General features: G+C 39.2%; 1 protein-coding gene across 1 annotated transcript; it reads left to right on the top strand.

Annotated features, from left to right (window-relative positions):
* Positions 1-360: 360 nt before the first annotated feature.
* On the top strand, positions 361-19,883 carry SFT2D1 (SFT2 domain containing 1). The gene is made up of 8 exons (XM_005486477.3): positions 361-521; positions 6,575-6,661; positions 8,431-8,513; positions 11,851-11,932; positions 14,338-14,373; positions 15,122-15,180; positions 16,546-16,575; positions 18,802-19,883. Exons 1-8 carry the CDS (start codon positions 459-461, stop codon positions 18,839-18,841), a joined length of 480 nt encoding a protein of 159 aa, XP_005486534.1. The 5' UTR covers positions 361-458; the 3' UTR covers positions 18,842-19,883.
* Positions 19,884-21,511: the final 1,628 nt, after the last annotated feature.

Below are 21,511 nucleotides of genomic sequence, written 5' to 3'. Positions count from 1 at the left end.
ATCATTTGAAGAGCCAGGCTCTGCTCGGTGGTGCCAAGCAATAGGACCCCAGGCAACGGGCAGAAACTGATGCTAAGGAAATTCCGCCTGTACAAGGTATCCCAGCATCAGCGTGTCCCAACGCGGTTCTACCGGGGCCCTGCGCACCCGCTGTGTTCTGTTGTTCTATGTCCTATGCTCATCGCGCTCATGCAAATCACGCTGCCGTGCGAAGGTCTATTCCGCGGGCGGCGATGAAGGCGGGGTCGGGCTGAAGAAGCCCTTCCTTCCTCCCGCCCGGTGCCTCCAGCCGGGGCCGCACCGCCTCTCTCCGCCGCACCGCGACACGGCCGGCACTGCGCAGCCGCGGCCCCGCCACCGCCCCGGGGCCCGCGTCACTTCCCGCCTGGGCCGGCGGAGCGCGGCCCGGTCCCGCCCCGTCCCGGCCCCCGGCGCGGCCCTGCCCTGCGAGGGCCGGCATGGAGAAGCTGCGGCGGGTGCTGGCCGGGCAGGACGATGAGGAGCAGGGACTGACGGCGCAGGTACGGCCGGGTGAGAGCCCGCTCTCCCTTCTCCTCCCCGGCGCGGGGCCGCGCGGGTCGACGGCGCTGGAGCCGCACCGGGCCGGGCCCGGGGTCTGTGGCCGCCGTGCTCCCCCCGCCGCCTTCCCCCGTGCCCGGCCTGCGCACACGCTCCCCCCGCTTCCCGGTGCCTGCCCGAGCGGGGCTGAGCTGGGCAGGCATCGGCAGGCAAAGGACAGACCGAAGTTTGCGGCGTGCCACGGGCGGTGCGGGCAGCAGGCTCTGCCCGGAGGATGGGTTTTGGCAGTTACTCATGTGTGAAGCTTTTGGCTGTGTTGGTGGTGGCTTGGGGTCCTTCGGTTTCTACAAGTTTTTCTTGTGCTTAAGCAGGGGCATACTGTGCCCCCTTCCAACCCAACTAAGTCTGCTATTCAGAGTAATTTGCTTCTCCATTCCTGCATGCCCTTAAATTTGCAGAAACAAAGGTTTTGTCTCTATTCTGCTGAAGTTACCTTTTGCCCCTTACTCCTTAAGTATGGCTTAATTGTTGTATTTCCTTCCCACTACCTTCCTCATCGCCAGCGGGGTTTTTTTTGTTTCGTTTTTACTGTGTTTGCAGACCATACATTCCTGAGAGCTAATCTCTAGGTTCAAGCAAAGCTGAGCATGCTTACAAAGAACCATTTATTCCTTTAGCTCCCTCTTAACTCATGTGACTGCAGGTCAAAGTGCCCCACATCGAGGAATATCTTGCTCGCAACTTGCAAGGTGCTGGAGCATGGAGGAGGAGGCTGGAATGTAGCTGGGATCTGAGCTGTGGCTGACAAACCTCGGGGAACCAGCACAAACTGAGCATAGCTGGGGTGATATTAGTTCTGCAGTTTGCTGCTGGCATGCTTCACTTGGTTTTGCACCGAGTTGCCATTTGTCTTCAAGGTTCGTGATTTTGGCTTCTGCCGCAGCAAAGCACCTAAATTGTGTCCACTGATTCTGGAAGCAGTGTAAAATCTTTGCCCTTTCACACCAGAACTGGCTGCCAGCATTTGGGAGGGGTGCTTCACCTTCTGCTCTTCTCAGGATTATCAAAGAAATACATTTCTGTTAATCTCAGTTCAGTTCCAAGAGAATTGATTGTTCTGTCATCACCAGGCACATTTCACACAAGGCACATGTGTGCCTTAGTGTGACATAGTGACAGAGTTTCACTTGGTGCTGTGATAATTGTTTTAAAGCGGCAATCAGTACATAAATGCCTACATATTTAATGCTTTTTTATTTGAGTTTTATATCCTGAGGAGAGAACTCAGCTAAGAATGTGTTTAGTTTATTAAAAGTCAGAAATTAAACTCTGTAGGATTTCACTATTGCATGTAATGATACTGTTACAGCCAGAAAAGACTTTAAATAAGAAAAATCTGCCTATCCTTAAAGCCTGTCTGGTACATAATAGAAGAAAACTTATAAATGTGTCTTTGGAGTGTCATGCTGAGATGAACCAGAAAGATCTTTAAAATAAATAACTACCCCTTGACTTAAAAAAAAAACAAACCTCAAGTGTTTAGGTCAGGCAGTTTCTCAGCTGTATTTTTTCTCTCAAGGTACCAATGTGTTTGCAGAACAGTGGAAATCAAGCCTCTTTTTAGAGAGGAAATTCATATGTGACCTTCACTAAAGCTAGAGCTGTGTGGTGCTGACTATTTTTAAAGTGTGTGTATTAGAGCAAAAAAAGTATGTGCACCCATGCAGAGAGGAACACTTGGTAAGAGGTGGGGCTGTGAAACAGTGTGAGGTTATGCACTGTGTGTGTAAAATCTTCAGCTGTTTCCATGATCTTTCTGGAGACAGGTCATGTGTTTGGCTGAAAACAAAGGCCCTCTCTTTGGAATATCTGATAATTGTGTAATAGCCATCATATGGTTCATGTCCATAGATATTTCTGGATTCTTTCCCTTGGTTTTTGCAGAACCGTTATCATGCAGTCACAAGTCATTCCTGCTAAGTAGAATACAAGTCTATAATGAAAGAACTGTGTGATGATTCAGTGAAGTCTTTCTGTACTTCCTAAACTCTTCAGATGACCAGCTGTTGTTTCTTGCTGCAATTAGATCCATTATTCTAAATATATTTAAAAAAAAAAGGAATTAATTACTAAAAAGATCGATAATAAATGTAGCAGTGTGATGATGATGATGATGTTTTCAGGGCAGCTGTTTAGTTTTATCAACACCAAAACTAATGTAAAAGCAGTCTGTGTGACACATTGGATGTTGCATGAAATCTGACAGCTGCTTAAAGCACTCAATAAGATTTCAACAGAGGAATAGACCAGGTATTTCTTATATTTTTATAAGAAATTGTATATTGCATTTCTTATATTACATTTCTTATATTTAATTTCTTATTTACACTTCTTGTATTTTCATCTCAGCTGGTGATAGAAATATATATAAGGAGGCCTGTTAGGGAAAGATGAAAATATATCACTATAAATATTGTTTCACTGTGGTTTAGAAACTGAATTCTGCAAATTTACTCAACGTTTCTTTGCATTTTCTCCATTACTTGCATATTTACCATTGAGAGAAGATGTAATTGTTAACTTCTAGATTAGTAAAATAAAGTGATTCTGTTTTTCTGTTTACCCATGTGGAAAACTGTTATAAGATCAGTAATATATGGAGAGAGCCTAGGTGGATGCTCAGAGCCACAAGAACTACTTATTTTTGATCAAAAGTAGCCTTGGGGATTATCATTCATACTGTTTATTGTGTGTCTGTTGTAAACTCTTCAGCAGTGATGCTGTTATTGCAGGCCTGTTCCTTATGTTTCAGAAAGTCTCCATTCCAGGTTCCGGTTTCCACTTGATGTTTCCTCCTGATTCTTGGAAGTCTTGGTCATTTCTTTCCTATACTATTAGCTTGAAATAGCCTGTGAATGAAAAGCTTCTTGCCCAGCAGTTTGGCATTAAAGCTTAGCAATAGAAAACTAAGGATTTCCTTTTGTTGATTTCAGTTTAATTTTTCTTTTTCTTCTTAGAAACAAGTTGATAAGCAGTGTAGCAAGAAGGGTTATGTTTTACAGGAGCTCCCTTGCCACCACTGCTGTTCTTCACACAAACTACAGATGTGGAACATGCCTGGAAGTTATTTCAGCCTCCTAAGGAAAAGCTTTTGCTTATGCAAATACTATAGACTGCAGTGACAACTCTTTTTATCTGAAATCTGGGATTAGCTGTATAATTTGTGTTAGACACAGTAAAAGAATCTTTAGCACCTTTGCGTTGTTTCCTGCTTTTGTTGCAAGGGCAGTTTAGACTTCCTTTTTCTTAGGGTTCATAGTCTCTGTTAGCTCAGGGTGTCCCATGGTCCCTGGTATAGAAATTGCTGCCTGCAGCACGTGTGGCAGGGCTCCTGCACTGTCCGGTCCTCAGCTCCTAGAGTGAGCCTGGCACTGGAGCTCCAGCTGGTGTCTGTGGTTAACACAGCTGAACTGTGTATCTGCAACTCAGCTTTTGCAGCAAGTTCTTCTCTGCAGCAGTGAAAAGAGGTGGCTTGGAAAGGCAGTGAGTTCCATTGCTTCCGTGAAACCCAAAAATAGAAATTGTAGAATATCCTGACTTGGAAGGGACCCACAAGGACCATTGAGTGCAGCTCCTGGCTCTGCACAGCACCATCCCCAAGAGTCACATCCTGTGCCTGAGAGCATTGTCCAAATGCTTCCTGAGCTCTCTCGGGTTTGTGACCACTTCCCTTGGAGCCTGTTCCAGTGCCCAGCCACCTTCTGGGGGAAAAGCCTTTTTCTAATACCCAGCCTAAACCTCCTTTCACAGCTTCAGCTGTTCCCTCATGTCATGTCTCTGGTCACCACAGATAAGTGGTCAGTGTCTGCCGCTCTGCTTCCTCTCATGAGGAAGCTGCAGACTGCAGTGAGGCCTCCCCTCAGTCCCCTGAGGTATCAGGGACTAAGAAAATGCATTACCACATCCCCCGTTTCAGGATTTCAAACACTGTGTTAAATAGGTTCATCTTGACAACATAAATGGTGATATCATTGGGAGTGGTTGGAAGGATGAACCTTCACTTTAATACCATTTAACGTATTTAGTCTTATTATTACACAGAATGCATTGGCAGCCCTCATGCCAAGCTTATCTTCCTGTACTTTATGTACGTATATTGTCAGTCAGTTTTTAAGAATTAAATCCATAAAATGCATCAAACTTCTTGGGGTTTGTGGTGTTTTTTGCTCCAAGCCTTTGTGTGGTTCTCTTATTTCTTGTGCTGTTTGTTTGTTTGTTTGTTTGTTTGTTTTCACCTCTTAACTGTTAGGGATTTAACTGAAGATAAAGCTGTTTTCAAGTTTATTTGAAGAATGAAGTCTCCTGGTAGTCACTTCAGGAGCACTGTCAGATAATAAGATTAGAAGTAGAAGAGCAGTAAGTGGCAGCAATGTCCTGATGCACCTGACTAAAGGATTTATCTTCATCCATTCCCTGTTTTCTAGACAATCTGAAATGTGTGTGCTGGGGTTACTGATATTATTGGCCTATCTACACTTCATTTCTGAACACAGATGGAAAGGATTTTTACTCTTTATTTTTGTGTGTATGTGTGCTTGTGATTAGTTGTATGAATAGGTGTAACTAAAAGTATGATTGAAATGGGTATCTTCAGCTGTTCCTACTCTTCTTAAAAATGCAGGCATTCAGGACTCTGTCAAATATGATTTAAAATACTAAACCATCGTTCAGTTACTTTTTTTTGTCTGTTTCTTTAACGCATACATAAGGATAAAGTGTTGGACCTAGCAAGGTAAGCTACATCTTCTGACCTTTGGGAAGTTCTGTCATCACAGCACCTTTGTGTGTGTGTGCATGTTGCAGTTTTTTACTAAACTAGGTACAGATTCCTCATTTGTATAGATGTGAAATTGTTCTAAGCAGTAACCAGGTTTCCTTGGTTAGCTTACCACTGCCTGAAAGAGAAATTTTTCAGGAGATAAGGAGGAATATCAGACTCATTGGCTGGGGAAAGTATATGATGTATATTTGGTTAATAAGTCTTGATTAATATATCTGTTGACTAAATAACAGGAGAGCAAGTTTGCCTGTGACATCTGAACAAATAGGAAAGTTGTTTATTTAAAGTAATTTTATGTAAGCTGAAGCAACACTTCACTTAATAGGCCAGTTTAGAACAGAAAGTACATTTAATTGTAGTGACCTGGAGCAAGATGAAATGCATTGTTCTCACAGTGAGGGTGGAGATGAGCTGAGCCTATCTAACAAATCACTTCTGCTGAAAGGGGCCTTTCTGCCAGCTACATGGCCCTGCCTCTTTCCTTACATCAGCTTTTCTGACAGCTTGCAGAGATGGCTTGGCTCATTAGCCAAGTCATCAGAATAGAAGGAACACTAATTCTGTTCTCATGTCAGGAGTTGTGTCAGGCAGCTCAGCTCATTAGGTCCTGGAGTCACTCTGCAGAAGCAGGAAGTGAAATATTCCCTTTCAGCAAGCTAGCTTAGTCTGATGAGACAAACTGTGTTAATTTGCCTACACCTTCAGGAAGGTAATTGGAAGAGAAATTGGAGTTGTAATGCTTGCAGTGGATACTGGCATTAATTTTTACAAGGAATCCTCTCTAGTAACAGGAAAAGGTGGTAATGTCTATAGGAACCTACAGTGTTGCACAAATTAATTCATTCCTTTGCAAATTGCTGGAAGGTCCATTCATTCTTTTGATTTGGTACAATTGTGACTATTTTCAGTTATGTGGTGATTAAAAAAACCTGTTTGAAAATGAAGTAGTGTTGCCTGCATGCCAGGATGTACCTTTATGGGTTGTCTTTTTTGTTTGTTTGTAAATATGTTTCCATATGTTCCAGATTGATAATATGATTTTTGTGATATGAAAGAATTAATACAAAAATAACTGTTAAACAAGGTAAAATAATTACTTCTGGCTAAAAATTATTTTGTTTGAAATTAAGGGCTTCAGTGGTACATAAAAAATTGTCCTTTAGATTGTTCTAAACTGGGTATGTAATATCCTCTTTTTCCGCTCTTGTTATGAAGGTCCTTGATGCCTCAACACTCAGCTTTGGAACTCGAGTCAGATGGTTTGCCATATGCTTTGTTGCTGGCATTTTATGTTCTTTTCTTGTAAGTAAGGTTATTTTTTTTCCTTGGGCTTTTTTATTGTTTTACAGTTAAGCCTCATTAATATTCCTCTTTTATGTGTGAGTCTGTGTTTGCTTTATCCTGCATTCTATATTTTGCGTGCTTTTATTTAGCTGGACATTAAATGTATAATTGGCTGTTGATCTCTAAATTATGATTTTGGTCATTTTTTTTCCAATTAGGAAGAAGTGAGCATTTTTACTGTAGCATAATACATTTTCTTACTAAAAGGTTTGAACACTGACAAAATATGCTCTACTTTTGTAACTGGTGTATTAGGAAAGAGGTGTGTACCCATCTTATTTTTTTTCTCTCCAATAAAAGGAAAAGAGGTGGGGGAAGCTTGAAAGGTTTTTAAAGGCTGGAGAAACCACAAGTGTAGCATGTCATACTCACATCAGTGGGTGTGGTTGTGTGTTGACACTTGAAAAACCTGCTGCTGCACTCTTGGTGGTTTTACAGTGAGCAAATAATGTGTTCATTCCTGAACTTTAGGGGCTGGCAGGAGTCTGCAGCCTGCACTTAAGAGCTGAGACCTATTAATTGCTGGGCTCTGTCAAAATCTGACACAGGTAATTTGCACAAGAAGGCAGTTTTTCAGCTGCATGGAAACTCCCAGAAACAGCTGAAAAAACATTGGGGAAGTCCTCTTCTTTTCCTCCTTCTCTGTTTTCCCTCCTCTCCCTTTTCCTTCCCCTCCCTTCCTCCCTCTTTTCCTTTCTTTTCACCACAGATTTCTACTGAAATTGCAATTGAGTTAGAATGCTGTTGCTTTCTTGTTTGGTTGGGTTTTTTCAGAGGCAGTGTGCAGACCACAGTTTGTTTTGCTTCTAGTGGAGGCTTTCTTTAGGCTCTGACAGGCTGAGAAAGTTGGGACTGTACAGCCTGGAGAAGAGAATGTTGTGTTGAAACCTCATAGCAGCCTTCCAGTTTCTAAAGGGGGTCTGCAGGGAAGCCAGGAAGGGGATCTTTGTTAGGAACTGTGGTGATAGGACAGGAGTAATTGAGAACAGAATTTAGGTTAGATGTAAGACAATTTAGGTTAGATGTAAGGAAGAAATTCTTTATTGTGAGGCACTAGAACAGGTTGTCCAGAGAAGCTGTGGATGCCCCATCCCTGGCACTGTTCAAAGCCAAGCTGAATGGGGCTTTGAGCAGCCTGGTCTAGTGGGAGGTTGTATCTAGGTGATCTTTCAGGTCCCATTCCTATGATTCCTTTTCTCCCTGATCATCATAGGGAGCTGTGATAGCAGAAGGCTTCAGATTTTTTTAAGTTCAGTGAAAAGAAGAGATATCTGGAAGAGTTCTAAAATGTTTCTGTTCAGCCTCAGTGTGTATTTAAGCTGCAAGTCTAAATGGTTGATTGGAGGAGAAGGGAGATGGTGAATATTAGCGCAGCTTTATGACATTTTAACTTGTGTGCAGAGGTGTAGGATGTACAGTGGGGCATTGTAAAAAAAGTGGAAGTGTTCTGAAATAGGATATAAGCAGTACAAATAAATGTGTTTAGCAATATAAATAAACTGCCTAGTTGTAAAAATATCCAGAAATCCAGTGAAGCAACACATTGTTTGCCAGCAGGTGGCAATAGAAGTGTGCTGCGGAGTGATTGCTGCAACTGTGAGAACAGCGTGCTCTGCTAGTGTATACCAGAATTATGTTCTTCTTGTAGTATGAAATTGTATTTATAGACTATAAAATCTAAATAAATTGAATTAACTAATTGCGAACTTGCCAATAATCTTTTATAGGGAACAGCATTGCTATGGCTCCCAAAGGGGATCAAACTTTTTGCAGTGTTCTACACCCTGGGAAATATTGCTGCTCTCGCCAGGTATGATTTCTTATTTGTTTTAGAAAAGTACCCTCCTTTTCAGCTACATTTCCATTTGCTTTTACTCTAGAGTGCTATGTTATGTGTAAACAACATTGTTTTATATGGAATGCTAATAACGAAAACTTGTTTGTTTTACAGTTTTGTTGTTTATCAGTTACCTTACACAACTGTTTGTGGGCACATCCCAGCTGGTATCTGGAGTATGAATAACCAATTGCTAGCTAAATGTTTTGTACTTTTTACATCCAAGTCCTTCTGTCAGGTGCAGAAGTACCCCAGGCTCAGGAGCAAACTGGTAGTCTGCCCTCTGTGTGGATACTTTGTTACTGGAAGGAGCTTTTTGCTTTTAACAGAGAGATCATCCTGTTTCCAAGAAAACTTTCAAAAAGGAAACATTCAGGAAATCCTTGTTTTGACTGTAAGGCTGAAAGCAGAATCTAACATTTGCTCGTAGTGTATTTTTAAACTCTCTGATTCTTTGAAATGTTCCACAGAGCAGTCCTAAAAGATTTGCCTCTAAAAGAGGCCCTCTTAAGATTGAAAACTTTGCTTTCACAGTTTGAAAGACACATAAGAAACATAATGTCCCTAAGGTATTTTCAATTTCTATTTTTCCTCCTTCTCTTATTATCTTAGTGTAGTCGAGGCTTGGTCATAGGACTCACACTCTAAGTCTGGTCTTGACTTTCATGGACTCTGACTTTAGTCAAGTAACTTAACTTTTGAGTCAAAGCATTGTTAATCTGTTAGAACTCACGTAATATGACATTAACATTTGAGAAATGTGAAGGTACTGCTTTTCCCCAACAAATACGTTTGGAGACAATAATATCTATACTGACATTGAGTCTCAATTGTAGAACTATTCCATCTCTTACTAAAACAAGACAAAACGTGAATGCTGGAGATAGGAAAGTTAAGTTTTTGCCTTTCTCTCCCTTAGCTTACTCTTTATTCTTTGGTTTTGGTTTGGGGTGAGTTTTTTTGGTTGTGTTGTTTTTACCTGGTACTTGGAGTGTGTTTTCACTTCTTCAAATCAATTGAGCATTTTAGAAACTTAGTACTAATGAAGTCTAATTGAGTTAAGAGGAAAGTTTTTCCAGACTAGTATTTCTTTCAGGAGAATGCTGAAAAACTTCAGTCTGCACTCCAGCTAAAATTAGAAGAAAGAAGAGGCCCATTTTTCATTCAGTACTCCTTTTGGATATAAAAAACAGGCAGCTGTGTTCTAAGAACAGTAGGAGATGACAATGAAGTCCCAAATTGACAAGCAGATTTAAACTTTTCCAGGCTTCTTTGCAAGTCTGTATTTAAACCAAATGCAGTCACCACTCTTACTAGCCTGGTTAGTCCCCTCTAGCTTGTTTTTACTATTGTTCTCTAACCATGCACATGAAAACAATGATACTTGATTGTCTCAGGGATGATGAGTCTGTCTCTACAGAATGGTGTATCTAAAAGAATTATTCTGTTTAATTGGAGAGTGTCTAGAATTTATTTCCAGCCTTTTTTTCTGCTCCATATGGAATCTCTTCTCATCTCTGGTGCAGCTCTTGTGATGTTGGTCTTCTCAATATGAATCAGATTACAAACAATGAATTTTGCTTTCTATATTTTTTCTGCCTACTTTATGTGGCCAAAATGTAATTCCTTTTTACCACTTCATTTTCCCCATCACTACCCTTCCAGCAGCTAATAGTTTCTTCTAGTTCTTCATGTCCCCTTTTTTTTTGGTCTTAATTTAATTTTATGGCTCAGCAGACAAGATGAAAAAATACTGAGAAGAAATTAGTTTGGATTGCAGTGAATATAAAACTTTTCTTTTTCTATTGAATTGTGAAAACTTTTTTTTTTCATTTAATATGGACATTTGAAGTCTATCTCCATAAGATAAAAAATGTGAAGGAGATACATGTGCAGAGTTGCTGGTAGGAGAGCATTTGGATGTAGAAGATTGAGTTTTATTTGCTGCCTGGAATGTGGATTCCCATATTTCTTCTGTCATAGAAGGCTTAATATTGGTTTCAGGAGGAAGCTCTATCAAATTATTTCCTGCTTAGTTTCATATAAAAAAAGAATTACTAGAAAAGGAGTTAGACTAGGTTTTCTGCTCTGTAGTAAAGCATTCAGACCACCACAAGATTACAGGCATTTGAACTCTCTCATTAAATTATTGTATTTTCTACAAAGCAGAATGACAAGGAACAAAGAGACTCATCTCAAATATTTGAAGCCAGAGAAATACTCATGAGTTTGTGAACTCTTAGTTCAGATGGCATTTCTTTGCATAAAAAGGTACAGCATGTGGTGTTGCTGATGGTTTTCATTCTCCCTTCTAGTTAACTACAGAGTAGAAAAAAGCAGGAGGATTAATACAAACTACTGAACTTTTGCTGCCTTTTTGCTTGCTGAGTTTAATTAAAAGAGGTAGAACTTCCCTGTAATCTTGATTGGAGCTACTTGCATTCTGCCTGGGTTAAAGTATGTATTATTAAACCAAAATATTCTACAGCAGGTTGGTCTTTGTAATCTTGACATTATTTTGGCAAGTCAGTTGTAGACTTTGACTTGATAACTCTGCTATGCTTCAAATGTTTTGTTTTGGTAATGTAAAAAGCTCTAACCACTATATTTGTTCCCATTATGTTTCCTGAAATCTTGGATATGATCTCATTTACTTCTGCAGTTGAGTTTGCTCATCTTTTTTTTTTTCCTTCTTTTTTTTTTCTATTATGGTGCTTGCCATCTTAAAATAACAATCAAAACATCTTTGACCACCCACCCATCTCTAAATTCATGTAGAGCTACTTATAGTTCAATCTCCCCCCATTTAGTATCTCTCAACATGTTTTAAATTTAACTGTAACTGCATGGCTTTCTTAATTGCCTTTATTTATAAATGGCATTCTGCACCATCAAGCATATTATTAATTAAAATGTGATTTTTCTTATTTGATGCAAGAGTTCACAAAAACTGATTTTCTTCTATGCTCTTATGTTATTCCTTAAGTATATCCTTGTCACACTCTGTCCTCTCTTATCTCAACCAATATAAGTATTCTTGTATTTGCCTGTTACTTTTTTTTTCACTATGGTAATATTTTGGAAAGAATTTCGTGACCAATGGTGACTCATAAACTGTTTCCAGGGCTAAATTCATGGAGTATTTCACCTTCTGTTCTAGTTAGTCTCTGTTGCTAAGCACTGAAATATCTTTTTTTAAAACCTTTGTAGTCATCTATCTGTTGGAAAACTGGTTAATTACCTACTGTCTTTTAGAAAGAGTTATTTGAAAATGATTTACAATTTGTTTTGGTTTTTTATCTCCTATTAGTACATGTTTCCTGATGGGGCCCCTGAAGCAACTGAAAACAATGTTTGATCCGAAACGATTAATAGCTACGATTGTGATGTTGGTAAATATACTATACTCCTTTCCTTGTCTTAAAAAGTTTTCCTTTAGCTTCAAAGCTAAATTTGATGCTTTTCTAAAGGAAGGTTATTTCTCAGTCTGCCTCTTCCTTCTGCAGAGAAATGACAGTCAAGCTGTTAAGCTTTGTATGTCGCAAATATCATCTAGCTCCTTTCTCTGAACATGTGTGTTTTTATTCTTTATGATTTTTTTAATTAATCATTTGAAGTAAAATATTCCTTATGAAATCTTTCTTTGTAAATGATAATGGCAGGTTAATTATTTTTAATTTATTTTCTAAAATATTTTCTTCAAGAACAAGGGGAGAGACTTTTTTTAGGTACTGTCGAAAGTCAGTGGCTACCAAGTGTAGCTTGACAGTTGTTTTTTGGCTGCAGCTGGTCTGTAAAGGTCACTGGTTCAGCACTTTCAAAGCAATGGAGAAAATTAATTATTTCCCCAAAGTCTGGGAGGCCATATGTTCAGCTTTGAGATTCTCCATTGTGACATCCCTGGTGCCTTTACTTCCATGACCATCATTTCTTCTTCCAGGAGGATGGGAAAAACCTTCTCCCCAGTATCAGAATTCCTATCCCTATATTAACGATAGGAATCTCTATATTAGGTAGTTAAAATAAATTTCTCCTCTTGCTGCTTCTCTGTTTAATACTTTTCTCTCTTGCTCCTATGATTTGTTTCAACTTTGATTTTTGAAATGTAGTTGGCTTTCCTATTCTCTCTATCATATAACTTGTTTTTCTAGTTTAGTGAGTAAGAAAGTCTTCATAAGTTCTTTCTGGATGGCTGTCATATGGAGGTTGTATGTTTTTTGTCTCACACACCCACATGAAAAATAGTTATAATCTCTTTTGAGAAGCTTACATTTGCCCCTGTCTTTTGGTGAAGTCACTTGATCATTGCTTGGACTTTGCTTTGTTCTGCAGAGGTTTGTTTTGTTTTGTTTGAGTGTTCTTGTTTTGTTCTGTCACCATTTCCAACTCACACCAAGTTACAAGTCCTAGGAAGGGTATGTTTTGTAGGAGTGAATTAAAAACGTCCAAGAATATTTCCAGTTCTGCTAGAGTCTGTGTTTGCTGAGCATAAATTCTTTAACATTTTACAGCTGTGGGCTTTTTCCAATGAAGCTGAGAGCCTAGGCCAGACTCGTAGAACAGCAGGCACAAAAATAATTTTGCTCTGATGATCCTGTCATCCACTGTGCTCAGACATGGTGACAAAGGGAATAATTTTGAAGGCTGTAAAAACAAAACACATCAGGGAAATGGAAGGAGAGCAGAGCACACATCAGAGACCTACCTGTGCTGAGAGGCTACCAGCAAAATTGGGAAAATGAGAATGAAAGGTTTCATCTAATAGTGAGTGTGAACATTGGATGAGAGCCAAGACTTTCAGTATGGAAATTTTAGTAAAACACAGAAGAACTGGTAAATTTCAAGTTTTGAAAACTGTGGATAAATTTGACTGTTTTAATACGCATGCTAGCACAAAGCTAGAATTGTAGGCAGTTCAGGAGTCACAGATGTATTTGGAAAATTTCAAGCGTGTGTTACTTTTCTTCCTTTCAATAAACGGCCAACAAATTTTTTTTCAAGTGAAAATTGATGTGTGGTTTTGTTCTGTTTTGTTCTGTTTCATTACTGTGTGTAATGAAAAATGGAGGAAGCCAGATAAGATCTAGTGGAAAAGTTCTAAGTGATGGTTAAGCTTGCACAAATTGTATGATTATTTGGCGTAGTAAACTATATCATTGTAACGTTCCATCCTAAGTGTTTAAGTACCTCGAACAAAGCTTCATGTGAGCTTTTTCACTGTACCTGAAGCAGCTGCTCCCTAGTGGACTCTTCATTAGTGTCAGAGGATGAAAAAGCACTGGCAGATGAGGCATAGCCTGTATTTGCCAGATCCTGTAATTGAGAATGGATGTTTTTAATAAAGGGTTGTTGGTAGCGATGCACACATCTTTCTTGTCAGAGACAGGTGTTATGAATACCAGGTTCAAAATGATGCTATGTACTGGAATAAGAGAGTTGCAGTTACCAGGCTTCTTGATTCCTTTCAGTAAAGCTTTGTCATCTAAGCCCACCTCTTAATAGAACCAACAAATATGGGTGCACACACCAGCTTACACTCCTGCTGGTTCCTCAACTCAGCTCCTGCCTTGTTTTCCTTTCAGGACTTGTCTCAGCCCTTCTGGCCATGTATACCTCATACTGTGCTTTGAAAAACACCATGGAGTTCATCATATAGTCACTGTGAGACAGCCTTTGTTTCATAAGTCAATTTTAAAGTGCTGATTGCCCATTGAAAACATGGGAATGGTTACTGTACTTTCTTCATTGTGTATTTGAGTATTCATTCTTTTTTTTCTTTCTCTCCTTCTCACCCCAGCTTTGCCTAATATTGACTCTGTGTGCTGTATTCTGGGTAAGTGAGAATACTTTTTTTTCTAAAAAGCAATCTCAGTTGGTTAGTTTAATAATTGTATTGTAGCTTTAAGATACAGTTCAGGGGTGAAGGAAAGGTGAACTCGTGTGTGATGTTTTTGTTGTTGGCTGCAGTTGAGCTCAGGTGGAGTGATGAGCCTGCTGGCTGTAAAAGCAAACGCATCCTTCCACCTGCACATGATGTAGATGAGAATGCAAAATCTAGAGCATTGGGTTCAGTCTGCAAACCTCTAGAATAAAAACTAAGAAAACCAAGCTCAAATACTGTTTTGTTTCAGTGATGCAGATTTATGTCAGAAAATACCAGAAAGTGTATAGCTGTCTTCAGAAGCCATGGATACAGAATATTAAGCTGGTTAAGATAACAGAAAAAAACCAGAAGTGTCTGCAGGCATTTTGTTTGAAAACGAACTGTAGTTGCGTTCCATAGAAGTGAATATCTCACTGGAATGAACTTCCATATTTGCAGAAGTGCAGTGATGTGAGTGTTAACACTGATGTTGTTAAGTGTTTCCAAAGCTAGAAAAGGTTTACCTAGCATGGTTCTAATGGAGTGATGAATAAAATGAACGGAGAGTTGTTGGGAAAGAAACAGCAAACTAAGACAAGGAGATTTAGGCATTGTCAGTCAACTCTATTCTTGATTGATCAGTCTGTGCCAATTGTCAGTATAGACTGGTGTGGTGCAAAATGAACTAATTTGCAGTATTTGCTTTATTTTTGTTTAGTGGAACAAAAAAGGTTTGGCAATGTTATTCTGCATATTGCAGTTCTTGGCAATGACCTGGTAAGATTCTTAAAATTCCTTTGAATTTCTTCTCCCTGCCCCTACACCCTCATGATTATAAACCTATATATATATGATTCACATATAAGTATGCCCAAATGCTAGCCTCAATCTGTTTTTTCTCAGCTAGATTGTGTAACTCCAGCAAAATCTATATTCAATCGTCTTGCAAAAATGGTAATTTGAAGTATATTCTGCAATGTGTGAACTTATCTGAAGCCTTATGAAAGGAATACATATGCAAAAAAAAATTGTCCTCCTTTTTCTGCATTGTAGAAGTATACTCTCCTCTTTTTTGAATTCTAACTAGTTTTTTATTTTTGAAATGAAAGAAACTAAAAAACATTTTCATAGAGTGCGTCCTGCCCCAGGAATATACTGGGTAAAGAGTGGGTGGATGTGAGAGGGTGAATTTAGTGCAGCAGGTGCTGTGATGACCAGGAGCTTGGGGGCTGGGTTTGGCAGTGTGTGAGTGCAGTCAGGTGATTGCTTGCAAGCCTTGCAGAAGTTCTGGAAGTTACTGCCTTTTCCACAGAGATACACACTTGGTGTCCTTGTCCCAGGTGAATTTCTTGGTGTCCTTGTCCCAAATGCTCATTCTAAGGCAGCCCAAGGTGACCACAGACCACAGTTCTTGCTCGAACTTGCCCTGAGTACAGAGTCTGTACTGAATGTGGGTCTGAGGACAAGGAACCATTTGTTCAGGACAGGGCCTGCTGGGCATGGTGCTAGATAGAGGGAAGGCATCTAGCTCAGACTGTGCTCTGTGTGTTTGCAGCAGACAGTTCACATTTGTTAACTATCCTGGGGTTTGGTCAGGGGGCATCACAACACAACACTGCCTGGAGGCTTGTGAGAAACAAGTTTCAGAGAATAATAGAATTGTCAGCTGTCTGAGTGTCACAGTTGTGGAATATTATTCATCCTACAGCATGTATCTGTATTTAGTTACATAAATAATATGATTAGATGTATATTTGCACAGTAATTTAGATTGTCTTTTCAACTGGAAGAAGTTGTCTCTATCATCTTGAGCAACATTTTCACACAAATTTTATATCCCTTTTTGATTTGGCAATAGTAAATCTGTTTTTTAAGTTCATGTGCAATGGAAGTTATGAACTACATTAAAATAAAGACAAAAACCCAGCCAAAGAAAAAGTAAACCACCAAATCCATGTCACTGTTTAATTCTTGTCCAAACATGTCCTCTTTTTTCAGGTAAGCATTACGTTGAATAAGTCATCTTGTTTAAAATTTTGTTACAACAGTTGCTTTTATTAATGCTGGCCTAAAGTGAAATAATTTGGTTCTAGGAGAGAAATGAGCAGTCTGCAAATGTACTTTTCTTCTCTTTTTTTTCAGGTATAGTCTGTCTTATATTCCTTTTGCAAGGTGAGTCTGCATGATAATTTCCATCTTAACAAAAGTCAGTTACCTTTACGCTGGGGAAAGGCATAACGTATGCCTTATGTGTGTGTAAAAATATAACATCTTCCTTTTTGTTTTAGTTTTTAGAAAAAACTAAAAGAATAGGCATAGCTGAACTTAAAAGTCATGCTTAATATAAGCTTTAAATAGAAGTACAATACATAGTAATTCTCTTTAATAAATTTCTCTCTAATTTCCACCACTGAAAATGAATCAAGGTGTTATTTAAATAATGTCTCTAATGATTTAGGAATACAGTGATGCAATGGTGACTTTCCTGGTACTAAAATTGAAGGTAACCTCGGGATCTGAGATCCTGGTTAAAAGCAAACAAGCAACATAGTGGCAGCTTCTGTTTCTATTTCTGAATTCCTCCATAATTTTTAGGAGGGGCAAAGGCCCTCCTAAAATAAATGCTGTATTTTCATTTTGGCAAGCTCCTCTCTTTCATTCTGGTGTGTACAAAAAGGGAATGAAAGCAGACCAAACACAGTGAAAACACATGCAAGTAATCAAATGTAAGAATCTCTTTTTTCTATGATTCATGTAAAATGCAGTTTGGTCTTCTTGACAGTGGGTTTTTTTAAAAAATTAAGCACTTCCATATAATTTAATGAGGCTTGCTGTTGTAGAGGTGTGGGGGAAAAGAATACAAAGTATTGTCTGTCCCTTTCATCTGGTATTTTCCCATAGCATCACCAAAAAAATTCTTTTAAAGTTTTTTAAAGCTTCAGATTTCATCTAGGAAGGATTTTTTAAAGACAGTTGTTGTTAATTACAGTGAATAAAATAACTGAGCTCCGGCTTCAAACTGTCATTTTACTATTTCTGACAATTCAGATTAACCCAGACAAAAGTAGTGTTCTGAATTCTTATAGGTCCAGTGGCCATGAGACAGTCTCAGTAGGTTCATTCCTTTTTTTTGTTTTTTTTTTTTTTTCTTTTTTTATGGCTTTCTCTGTAGAGGAAGCAAGTTGAGCTTCAGGGCTCTCTGACTTTTTCTTCCCTATCAACAGTACTTCTGAGTTCTGGGCAGAAAAACATTAGGTTATATGCATCAGTTAATTTCTTTGGATTTATTTATCTATTAGATTTTATGAGCCAAAGAACTGAATTTTATAGAGACTGCTTTTAGTAATACTGTGATTTCTTTAGGGATTACTGAGTTATTTGCTTATGTGGAGTGATATGATAAATTTATTATATAGACTGCCTTTCTTATGGGAACAATGATCTAAACCATGCTAAGTGCCAGAGAATAGTATTGTGTCATTTGTTTAAAGTATGTATTTCTCTTGATTTCATGAAATTATCATTCCTTGGTTTAACTCTTTTCATGGTTTTCTCTTCAGAACATTTTACTTGTTCACGGGTTTGTTGGGGTGGGGGTTGTTGGTTTCTGTTTGTTTCTTCCTAAATTAATGCTTGCTCTCCTGTTGGCCTGGCAACAAAAAGCCCCACCAAACCAAACCAAATGAAAACAACAACAATTCAACAAAACCAAAACCCATATAGCTAAGTGACTTTAAAGAGTGATGATGGTATGTTTCTTTATTTTTTTTGAAACTGACTAGCAACAGAATAAAAATTCCACTCCTTATTAAGTTGGTTACTTTTCTGGGAAAAGGAAAAATAATGGAGACTAAAGGGAATGATTTGATTGTAACAGTCAGAAAACAGTTTATTGTTGACTGAAAAAATGGAACCCTTCAGAACTTCCCTACCTTAAGGCTGAACCAACTCTCTCCATCCTGCACTGCATAATTCCAGCCCTTCAGGCTGTGCTTTATTTCCTGCACTGTGACGGTCCAGCCCCGCTGTGGCTTGCAGCCCTGGCAGCTGTGCCCTGCTGGGGACTGGGCGCTCCTCAGCTGAGCCCTTGCTGGCAGCCTTTGTGAAATCAGGCTCTGCCCTTTGCTCAGCCTCCCAGAGAGCTGCAGAGCACCTCCCAGCACTGTGCTGCATTTCAGCATGGCCTGCAGTGCAAACAGCACAGAAACCCTGGCACCGACCTGGCCTGAGCCTGGCCTTTAGCTGGGGTGGTGGAGTCACTCACACACAGATCCTGCATTTGATCAGCTCTTGATATGTCTTTAGTTTTTGCCATATTGTAATTTTAAATAGGTAATGGCTTAGATGTTTATAAGCAAAATAACAAATCCTAACTGACTTTTTTTTTCTTTTTTAAAGGGATGCTGTGATTAAATGCTTCTCATCCTGTCTAGGGTAAATTAAAACCAGGAACCACTGTCCGCTTTAAAAGGCAACTTTTTTTCTCTGTAAATTTTACTCAAAAATCTCTACTTTGCCGCTTCTGAAGTACCCAGTAGCAGTTTTTTTCCTTGCCTTTTGCACTTGGGAGATTAAATAATTTTTACTAGAAACAGTTTTTTAAATAAATTTAAACCAGAATTATTTGTGTTTACCTTGAAACTTCCAGGCTTTTTTCTAACAAGAAAGTACATTTAAATACTTTATACAGAGTGGTCTTAACACTACTTTGTATCCAGTAACAGTTTATTCCCCAGTGGAGGCAAGTCACTAAGGCCTGGGTAGTGTGCATAAAGGTTTCATTTATAGTTCTGTCTAAAACTTGCAATGTGCCATTTATGTTTGTATATTATCCATTGTATGCTTTTCCAAAGACAGAGTTTTATAAACATTGTAAAGATTTGGAAGGTTTGTAATTAACTGCTCCTTTGAAATGTCTATACATGTGCCTTATGGAAAAAACTTACTGAGAATGTGAAAGGAATGTTTAAAACCTGTTGGATTTTATTAAAAAAGTTGTATTTTAAATGTTTTTTTTTTTTAAATTTCATACCTAAATACTTTTTACTACAAGAACTTATGACTAATGTATAAATGGGACTTGTGAAATAAATTCATTTTAAAAGTGCCTTATACATTATTATTTAGGAATCAGCTATAGAGGGCTGAAAATTTCAGCATTACTCTTGAATAAAAATAAAAATATAAATGTTTGTATATGACTATATCCAAATTTGTTTGATAGATTTTCAGAAGTGACCTTAAAGCTTCTTTTAGTATTTAGACAGACTGTTCATTCTGACTTAATCTGGTAATAGATTGACGTACTGTAACACTTTGCCTGGCTTCAGTAAGAGATTCTCATTTCTGATTTTTTCAGCTACGAACTCTCCAGTTATTCTGGAGCAAAGTTAAATCTTTAATGTTTGGTTGATATTATATTGCAGGAGGTTCTTTTTTGCACAGGATGGATATGCTTATATATGTGTGTTCAAAACTGAGTTGGTTTAGATTTTTTCTTCTGTTCATCCACAAATCTAGAAGAAGGAATTGCTTTGAAAAGATGTGATCTGCAGTGTCAGGAAGGAGAAAACCTCAGTGTTTTTAGTATTCAAAGTTCAGGCTAAAGAGACAAATTGAGGTACAGTATCTTCCTGTTGAGTATCAGTGCATGTTGCAAAACATAGCTACAACTTTTGGGGAAGCTGTGTACAGGGTGATTGCATTACTTTGCAGCTAGACTTCCAACTAAGCCACGCCCTTTAAACTGGTTAGTGACAATAAATTGCCAGGGAGGCATCGTCCCTGCTGGTGATAGCCAGGGGCAGGTAGTCCTGGCCTCACAGCAGGGCTTGCTAGAGCTGTGTGATGTAGGGACAGCTATTCCAACTCTGCCCACGGCCCTTGGGTGAATTTTTGGCTCCGTTTAGTTTTCAGCTTGCATTGAAGAGGAAGCAGGATGTGCGTGGGCAGTGATGGACATCATCCTGGAAGTGACTGCCCCTTCCCCAGTCGCTGCTGCTGACCTCAGCTGACTGGAAAGATCCCGTCCCATCCTGTCCCATCCTGTCTCTTGTGCTAGGCTTTCATTTGCTCCAGAGCTGGTTTTGCCCATCACCCACCAGTTCTGGTGGTACACAATCACCTTCACTGTAGTCTTTAATTAGAGTTACATTGGTTATTCAAAATTTATTTATTTATTTATCCACTGTGGTAAATGATGAAGTTGCCATTCATCTGTTAATGTTTAGATCAGCAGGAGAGAGTGGGTTCAAGAACCAAAATCTCCATGTACTGGTATGCTTCCACATGCACTTTGGTCTGTTAGTTACATCATGTGCCTTCCTTGGTTTTTTTTCTCTCCTGAACGTTTAAGGGTTTACTTCCTCCATCTGCATACAGAGCACTCTCTCTGTGTTGGTTTGCCTGTATCTTTTGCTCCTTCACATCCTGTCTTTGTTTACTGTGTATGAGTATTCCAAGAGCTCACAGTTGGGGAATCTTCACAGTATAGTAATAACCATTATGATAGTGTGGAAGCATAGGTGTGAAGATCTGTCCCTGTGGATTGCATACATGCCCCCCTTTTTTTGATAAACTTTTGCTACCCTAATTCAAACAATGCTTTGAAATAAATGCTGTAGAAATTATATGCCATGACTTCTAAGGCTAAATTTTGGAGTGGTGGTAATCATCTTGGATCCATAGGAAATGTTTGTTTACTTATTACTGCACCATGAAACTTCTCCAAACCTCTGTTGGACAGCAACTTCCTATCTTTTGAAAAGATAGGAAGTTGCTGTCTTGGATATCACAAAAACCCAAACCAAACCCCAAACAAACAACAAACCTCCAACAGAGAGATGAGCATTAGCTCTGTGACAGAAGGCGTTGACGCTAGAAGGATCTCTGGACTGTACTCTTCATACCAAACCAGGCAGCGCTTGTCCACTGAATCCGAGGCAGCCAGCCCTAGGTCTGAGTGTGTCTGTCTCTTGGCCTGTCTGCCTGCCCTTATTCATAATACTTCAAGTAATCAAGGAAAACAAAGTATCATTCTTGGGTGTAAGACGGCAAGAGAATTTAACGTGATTTTAAAATACTGCCTTTTCATGTTTGGACGCTTGAG

Source organism: Zonotrichia albicollis, chromosome 3 (genome assembly GCF_047830755.1).
Source record: "Zonotrichia albicollis isolate bZonAlb1 chromosome 3, bZonAlb1.hap1, whole genome shotgun sequence".
NCBI lineage: Eukaryota > Metazoa > Chordata > Aves > Passeriformes > Passerellidae > Zonotrichia > Zonotrichia albicollis.
This window is presented reverse-complemented; position numbering and strand designations above follow the sequence as displayed.

What these genes read in the sequence shown, in the direction of transcription:
- SFT2D1 (XM_005486477.3), top strand. Translation starts at nt 459, where the DNA reads ATGGAGAAGCTGCGGCGGGTGCTGGCCGGGCAGGACGATGAGGAGCAG. An exon ending in GCATTTTATGTTCTTTTCTT is followed by an intron (nt 6,662 to 8,430) that starts GTAAGTAAGGTT and finishes AATCTTTTATAG; the next exon opens with GGAACAGCATTGCTATGGCT. An exon ending in TAGCTACGATTGTGATGTTG is followed by an intron (nt 11,933 to 14,337) that starts GTAAATATACTA and finishes TTCTCACCCCAG; the next exon opens with CTTTGCCTAATATTGACTCT.